This window comes from Protobothrops mucrosquamatus, unplaced genomic scaffold, assembly GCF_001527695.2.
Source record: "Protobothrops mucrosquamatus isolate PMUCROS unplaced genomic scaffold, P.Mucros_1.0 scaffold600, whole genome shotgun sequence".
NCBI lineage: Eukaryota > Metazoa > Chordata > Lepidosauria > Squamata > Viperidae > Protobothrops > Protobothrops mucrosquamatus.
The window spans coordinates 285,283-293,748 of record NW_015386899.1 but is presented as its reverse complement, the minus strand read 5'-3'; the positions used below and the strand labels follow the sequence as shown (position 1 = coordinate 293,748).

The following is an 8,466-nucleotide window of genomic DNA, read 5'->3' as shown; positions in this document are numbered from 1 at the left end:
CGACTTACGACCGGTTTAGTCCTCGACTTACGACCGGTTGGGGTCATGGCATTAAAAAGGTTGAGAACCACTGAGTTAAGGAAATGAAAGGTTAAATGAAAGGAGTCATAACTCCCCGTTCCTTCCCGGCTCCCTGAAAGTTGTAGAGTCGCTCTTTACCGAGCTGAGGAAAGTCGGGCTCCGGAAGAGAGAATTGGAAGAGAAAAAAAATGTAGGGCAGGCGGGTTTCTGCTTAAGGGAAAAGACCTCTTGACCCATTTAGCGGTTTGCCGAAACGTCAGCGAGCATCTCTCCTGGCTCCGTTTCAAATCACTGCAATCCTGTCACTTAATGGGGGCAAAGCCCGGCAGCTTTTACACTCTTTGAGGTTGCCTTTCAACAAACAGCATGGAGACAAGGAGGAAATGCTCCTCTATCCTGGTACAGCTGACAGGAGTCTCAGGCTGCGGTGGAGATGAAGGCATCGTCCTAGGGCCATGGCAGAAAAATAATCATTTCCCAGAACATTTTGTAGCATGGCCAGGATCAACTGAGAAAAGGGTATTTACAGGTGGTCCTCGATGTACGACTACGGACAGTTGAGCCCCAAATTTATGTTGCTAAGTGAGACATTTGTTAAATGAATTTTGCCTCATTTTTACAACCTTTCTTGCCACAGTTGTTAAGTGAATCGGGCTTTCCCATTGACTTCTTGTCAGAAGGCTACAAAAGGTGATCACATGACCCCAGAACACTGCGACTGTCATAAATATGAGTCAGTTGTCAAGCATCTGAATTTCAGTCACATGACCATTGAGATGCTACAGCGGTCATAAGTGTATGAAAGTGTGAAAAGCAGTCATAAGTCACTTTTTTCAGTGCTGTTGTAACTTTGAATGGTCATTAAATAAACTGTTGTAAGGCGAGGACTACCTGTAGTTTTGCTCTCAGTTCTGAGGTGACCATTTTGTTGGCATGTGAGATGTCCGTGCCCTGTGTGCAATATGAATAGAAAGAATCATCTGATTATGTGCCAAATGAAAAATGTGTCTTTTTATTTAAAATTATTTAATTTTATATTTTTACATAATCAGAAATATTTCAGCTTCAAACTTCAGTATAATGATGATGCAGCATTGGTGATTCAGCAATGCCACATTCCATTTGCTTAGTCTACTGCTCCATTTTTATATTCTTGATATCATTAGCCAAAGCATTGGATCCTCTTCAAATCTGATTGTGCTATTCGAGCCTAACCTTCAGATGATTCACTCTTAATTGGGATGAGCAGTATTATTTTGACATGGGAGAACAGAGGACATAGCTAGTGACTGGAAGTGGAGACAGCGGATCTGAAACGCTTATTTTGTCATTTTGTTTTAGGGGCTTTGGGAAAAATTAGGGGCAAAACTGATATAAACATTTCAGACCTGCCCATTTCAGGAGGCTCAGAGGACACACGTTGCCCTAAAGTCTAGGTTGGTAATCCCTGATTTATTGTTAAGAAACCTTATTACCAATAAATGCTGACATTAAGGATCAGTCAGATCTAATAATGAACCCCATGCCTCATACTCTGCTATCCATTGTGCTTGCAGCCTGAAATCACAGCACCTATAACCTGCTGACTTTTATACATTCCATTTTAGGACTTATGACTTCTATATCAAGTCAGCCTTCAATTTTGCCTTATACTGACTTTTGGTAAGTTTTTGTCTAATAAGATAACCAATATTACAGGTAGTCCTCAATTACAGCTGCAATTGGGACTGGAATTTCTGTTGCTAAGTGATGCAGTCATAACATTGTGCTTTATAACTGCATCACTTAGCAATGGCAATCTCAGCAGTCCTAGCTGGTCATAACTACGTGGGTCATTAAATGAGGGCCTCACGTGACCATATAGGAAGAAGCAAGAGTCTAAGGCAAGCAGGCTGGCAGGTGAGAGTGTGGATGACAGCTAAGAGTGGACAGGCAAATTCAGCAGACAGTTGCTAAAGAGTGCAAGCAGATACCATGGGCAGTACTACCAAGCATGGGTGGGTGTGCGGATGTCACGGGGTACTACAGTATGGGCAGACACTGTGGAATACAAGTGAGTGGATGCCCAGACAGGCAAAAAAGCACCAGGAGCACAAGCGACTTACCCATTAACTTTGCAAGTGAATGTCACAATTGTGATCACATAACCACAGGACACTGCAACTGTTGTAATTGTGAGCTGATTGCCAAGCGACCAAATTGTAATCATGTAACCACAGGGATGCTGTAACAGCCACAACTTTGTGGCTAATAGCAAGTCTCTTATTCAGCACCATTATAATTTTGAACGGTTGCTGAACGAGTGGTTGTAACCTGAGGACTACCATACATCTTTGCTATGATGCTTTTTAGTATGCAAAAGCAGTAGCAGTCAATGGTTTAGAATGGAAGGTAAGAACTTCCTGACACGTCATTGTGCTATGGGATAAGATGGGAAGATGCTGATGCTCTAAAGAGAAGCCTGAAGAGGAGGCATGGTAAATTGGATTGTGATGTAATTATTGTAAATCCATCCACCTGGCAAGTGGTATCATGCACTACCTGTGAGAATTTCAAACAGACAGCTTACTCAAATACTATTTGTGACTCAACTGATTCTGACTACATAATGATTAATTTTACATTAATTTATACACACCCAGTTATATGTAAGAGACTAACAAATGTGGCATTAGGTATTTATTTGAGCAACTTCTATTAAAAAAATATCTGCTGTCTAGCAATAAACAGTGCAAAAGCTATGATAGCTGTCTATCCTTTCCTGACTTCTAAGTCTCAGTAGCTGTTTTAGGTTCCAGTTTTGGCATTCATCAAACTGAATATGGTGAAAAATTGCCAAAAATTAAAACACTCAACATATATATCTGGTTAGCTAATTGCAAAATAGGTTCTGTCGGACATTTGGCTGCAAGAATTGTCACACATTCAATTTATTTCTGCTACCAGTTGCCCTAATTCAGAAATATGTATTTTACTTCTATCAACAAGAAGCATTCAAAGTCAGTCAGTGGTTCTTGCTGGACAATAGCTGTGGAGTAATATTTAAAAAGTGGAGTGAATATGTGGCCGGCCCTCTTTTCTTCCCAAGATTATCCATTGAGAGAGCTAAAGACAAATTAAAACATGGCACAAATCATAGAAACAGCCAGTGGAACCTTGCATTTTAGGAATTCAGTGCAAAAGCAATTTGGAATAATCTTATGGGTAATTTATTCAGTTTTGTTATTGTTCATTTGCTGAGGCAGAATAACTTCCAATAATGTCCTTTGAACATTTTAATGCTGGTGGTATAATGGTTGCCTTCAGAAGGAAATTTTTCTGTAAATACAGGTAGTCTTCAAGTTACGACCACAATGGAGCTCAAAAGTTCCATTGCTAAGCAAGACAATTGAGTTGTGCTCCGTTTTACAACCTGTTTTGTGCAGTTGTTAAGTGAATCGCTGCCGCTCTTAAGTGAAGCATGTGGTTCTTAAGTGAATCTGGCTTCCCCCATTCACTTTGCTTGTCAAAAGCCAGCTGGGAAGGTTACAATTGGTGATCACATGACTCCAGGACAGTGCAACTGTCATAAATACATGCCAGTTGTCAAGCACCTGAATTTTGATCACGTGACCATTGGGATGCTGCAATGGCTGTGTTGAAAAACCAATCGTAAGTTTTTTCAGTGTTATATCTTCGAACGGTCACGAAATGAATGGTTGTAAGTCAAGGACTACCTGTACTTAGTTATTCTCATATTTTGCACTGATTGTCCTTTCAATTATGCTATATAAATGTTAGCCTCATTCTGCTATTGGAAGCGAAGGCAGTTAGAGCTTTCAAATTGTAAAAAATATTGTGGCATAAGTTTTGTTTTTACCAGCTTTAAATATTAAAGGAAATGGAAGACACAGATTAAGGTACTAGGAAAACATGTTTGTGTAGTCAATCAACCACTCTAACCTGAATAAACTGAGATCTATTTTTCTTCAAAAAAAGAGGAAGAAATGTAAAAATAGACAATGAACGATATGGCAGATTTAAAGTGTTTAATTCAAGAACAGCTGCAGAAAAAAAGATGCATAGAGTTTTTCCTAATGTAAACATAAAAAGGAAGGAAAGCACAAACACAGTGGACAGATTTTTTTTTTCATTTTTCATTTCAAAGAACCGCTTAACAACTAAAAGCATGCATCTAGCTGCATGTCCACAGAGGATGGGCTAGCCAACTCATTCTCAGCAAGTATGAAATGCGTGTGCCCTGATGCTAGTAAAATAATCCAGCTGAGAAACTGGACTCAAAAGAGTTTGGAGAGGCACTACAGTTCCTCTCATTGCTGGTTTTTCAGAGTATCTCCACTGTATCATTATTGCAGCAGAAATGCACTGACTCTTCTACAATTATCTCCAACACAAAAGAGGCAAAAATAAAAGAAGAAATGTAATCAACTCCAGTAATTTTAAATTATTTTTTACATTGGAAGTTTTGCAGATATTGAAAATTATTACCAAATTCTGCTCGAACAACGGGGAAAGGAGGATTCAGATTCTTGTCAACAAGAAACTCTGTAAATCACAATTATTGAAGCTGCAAAGAGGAAATAAACAAACTGAACCAAAAGCATTTTGGGGAGATGTTTATGTTGGGCTTGGAAGATTGTATATACTTGATTTATGCATTCCCAAATAAGTGAGAGGAAGTATTTAAAGTTTTGATCTCACTCTTGGCCAAAAAAAGCATGTCATTATACATGCCCAGAATTACCATATCCTTACATCAGAACCTGAATAAGAGTTTGGCAATTTCGCAAAAGAAGCCCAGACTAAGCAAAGCAGAGAATGGCTTTGCTTGTGTGGGGAACCTACCTTTCCCTCTAAATGGCGTGAGTTTAAAACAAATGTTAGTTTATTTTTATTTTTTTTTAAAAAAGATCAAGCAGGAAAAAAAACATACTCCTAAATGGAGTATTTCATTCTTATTGTTTAGTCAGTTACAAATTAAAACAACGCACTTCTAGTAAAATAATAATGCAATAAATACCTAGACTATTTCAAGTTAAAAATAATAGGTACAAAAGAGCCTCAGCGGAATTAATGTACTGTTATTGCTACAGACTGACTCTTCACAGACATAGGTGTCTCCAAAATCAGTTGTAGCTTCCATCCTTGGTCACTGGACTTGGTTAATTCCATTTTATCCTTTGGAATACTTCTAGACAACAATACAACACAATACATAGTACAACACACACATACACATGTCTGCTCCTAATTTTGTTTCTCTGCCAGAGGATGTAAAATTGTTGCCATCAGAATTGTTCCTTGCAACTGCGCAACAAGAATGTTGCTGTACTGGAGAGAGATGCTGATCAAGAAGACTTCCTAGGCTTGGCTGTAGAGCAGATGACAAAGTTCTTGGGGGGTTGTTATCGAGCCTTCAGAAGCACCTAGCCTTCTCGAACACTGTCCCGAGATTCTGCTAATGAGCTGTGAATGATCCCGATGATAGACTCAACACCTTCTCCCTCTAGGACAGTACGATGGTCTCCTTCAACAACATGGACAAACACCTTCCCATCACAGACCTGCAAAGGGTATAAAGACGTAGAAGAAAACATTACACATTTTAGCCAGCAATGCAAGCTTGAGGTCTTAAATGTCCTTTCCTTGTAATGTTGGCTCCTTTCTGTAGATTATTTCTTTCCTTGATTTCTTTCAATCAGTCACAACAAAAGCAAGGTCTTTTTGTACCTGTTTCTTTCACATATCCATTCTTAGAAACCATTAAGCTGTATTTAGGGATAGGGATAGAATCAAGATCATGTGAAGTATTAATACCACGCTACAATGCCTTGGTAAGAGAAGCAACCTAGAACTAAGGAGAAACTTCCTGACAGTTAGAACAATTAACCAGTGGAACAGCCTGCCTCCAGAAGCTGTGAATGCTCCAACACTGGAAGTTTTTAAGAAGAGACTGGACAGCCATTTGTCCGAAATGGTATAGGGTTTCTTGCCTGAGCAGGGGGTTGGACTAGATGACCTCCAAGGTCCCTTCCAACTTTACTACTACTACTACTACTACTACTACTACTACTACTACTACTATTATTATTATTATTAGTTATAGCTATATTTAGCTATATATAAAGCTAAATATAGCTATTACTGGGTAGATCATAACTATATTTGCAAGAAATCAATACAGAGAGTGGCATCATATGCATTTCTAGTTGCTTCAAAATCTGGCAATGATGGAAGAGTACCAAAAAAGGGCAGGAGGGAAAAAGATATCATGTATATCCCATCCTGTGATTCATTATTCGATCTAACTTTATTGAGGAAGAGAGGATCTTTTTTTTTAACTAATTATTTTTCTGTACACTGTTAAGATAAGCTTTGGTATGATTGGCAGTCACCTAAATGCTTGCAATTATTCCATTTTGGGAAATATGGCCGTTAAGAATGAAAAGAGATTGATTGTTCTTGAAAATCTCTTAAGCACTTCAGATTAAGAGTTCACAGTGATTTTGTATTCTAAAATTCTTGGCTATCTAACTTGGTTAAAATAAGTTAAAAGTTAATACACTATTATTTTGGGAGAATCATGGTATTTAGTAGGAGACAGGATGATGGATCAACATTTATACATGCTAAATCAATACAACTTATTTCTACATGTAACACATCAGGAGTGCAGCTGATATTTCTTTAAAATGAGAAAACTTACTAAGTGGAAAAACCACATAATTGTGTTTATGTAATTTTTCAGACTAACCTCTGAAAGCCTGTAGTCTCCTCCAAGACCTTCTCCATACTCATTGTGGGTCTTTGCTTTCAATAGTGTCACGTTGCCGTGATATTTGGATTCTGGTACATACTTGTCTGCTGCCTTTAGTTTGTTGTAAAAAGAAACACCAGCAAAAGTGAGTGCCTTGTGGCTGACATCTTTGTGATTTTGAGTAATCAGGTCTGCTGCAGCATTAGCACGAGCTTCCAAATTTGGTAAGGGCAAAAGAATCTCCAGCAACTGCAAATAGTACAGATAAATACATCAATCCATCGAAGTGTTTCTACAAAATACAGTGTACTTATTAAAGGGAACTAACACACATGCACACTTATGTAAATACATTTATGTCTACACGCACACATACATGCCATAACAGTGAACAGTATCAACCACCATTACCTTATTGTACTCCATGCCAGAGAACTGCTGGACAAAGGCACACATTGCTGCTGTCTCTGTTTCAGCTTCATTTCCTGGGGTTAGCTTGGCTCTGTAACTCTGGGAATGATTCAAAAGACAATTTTTCACGACAAGAATTTTAAACACACAGACCATAGTGACAAAACCCAAGAATTACAATTATTAGGAAATCACACACAAGATAAAAAATGACTACTACACTTTGGATAAAAGGCTTGAGATAATATCTAATAAGCATGAACTGTCCCAGAACAGACTATTTTCCAGAGAATCCCGTGCCAAACAATGAGGTAACAATTGAATATTATGGTCACCAATTTGTATTACAGAAGGCGATGTTGGAATAGGAAATGAATTCATCCCATAAATGGACTGCTGTGTGCACGCACAACAAAATAGATGTGTGCTACTGCTGATCTGCCAAGTGGTCCTGGCAGATAGACCTAGACTCTCTTACCTGAGTATGTGCTGCTACGTAGGAGTGAGAGCCATCGAACAGGAAGAGGCTATTGGGAAGGTAGGTAGGACTTTGCTGAGCTTGGAGCTGACAACACATTTCAAAGGCAACACAGGCACCAAAGGAGTATCCAGAAATTCGATAAGGACCTTTTGGTTGCACCTCTTTTATGCAGCTAATGTAATAGGATGCCAGGTTCTGTATACTGTCCAGTGGAGCAGCTAGAGATAGAAAGCAGCAAAGTTAAGAAAAAGAGTCAGGTACTCAATTAGTACATTTATAATCTCACAATAAAAATCCAAGCCAGCCTAACAGGAATTTTAACAGAACGAGAGAGTTGGAAGGGACCTTGGAGGTCATCTAGTCCAACCCCCTGCTCAGGCAGGAAACCCTATACCATTTCAGACAAATGGCTGTCCAGTCTCTTCTTAAAAACTTCCAGTGTTGGAGCATTCACAACTTCTGGAGGCAGGTTGTTCCACTGGTTAATTGTTCTAACTGTCAGGAAGTTTCTCCTTTTCCAAGTTCTAGGTTGCTTCTCTCCTTGATTAGTTTCCATCTGTTGCTTCTTGTCCTGCCTTCAGACGCTTTGGAGAATAACTTGACTCCCTCTTCTTTGTGGCAGCCCCTGAGATATTGGAACACTGCTATCATGTCCCCCCTCGTCCTTCTCTTCATTAAACTAGACATACCCAATTCCAGCAGCCGTTCCTTATATGCTTTAGCCTCCAGTCCCCTAATCATCTTTGTTGCTCTTCTCTGTACTCTTTCTAAAGTCTCAACATCTTTTTTACATCGC

At 39.0% G+C, this 8,466-nt stretch overlaps 1 protein-coding gene across 1 annotated transcript in view; it reads right to left on the bottom strand.

Moving 5' to 3' along the window:
- Window positions 1-4,043: 4,043 nt before the first annotated feature.
- FASN (fatty acid synthase) overlaps window positions 4,044-8,466 on the bottom strand; it is a 47,684-nt gene continuing 43,261 nt past the window's right edge. The window contains exons 39-42 of the mRNA XM_015817518.1: window positions 7,668-7,888; window positions 7,190-7,288; window positions 6,776-7,027; window positions 4,044-5,585 (exon numbers count right to left, since the gene is read on the bottom strand). Of these exons, the coding sequence (XP_015673004.1) occupies window positions 5,448-5,585; window positions 6,776-7,027; window positions 7,190-7,288; window positions 7,668-7,888 (710 nt within the window). The 3' untranslated portion in view covers window positions 4,044-5,447. The remainder of the gene's footprint in view (window positions 5,586-6,775; window positions 7,028-7,189; window positions 7,289-7,667; window positions 7,889-8,466) is intronic.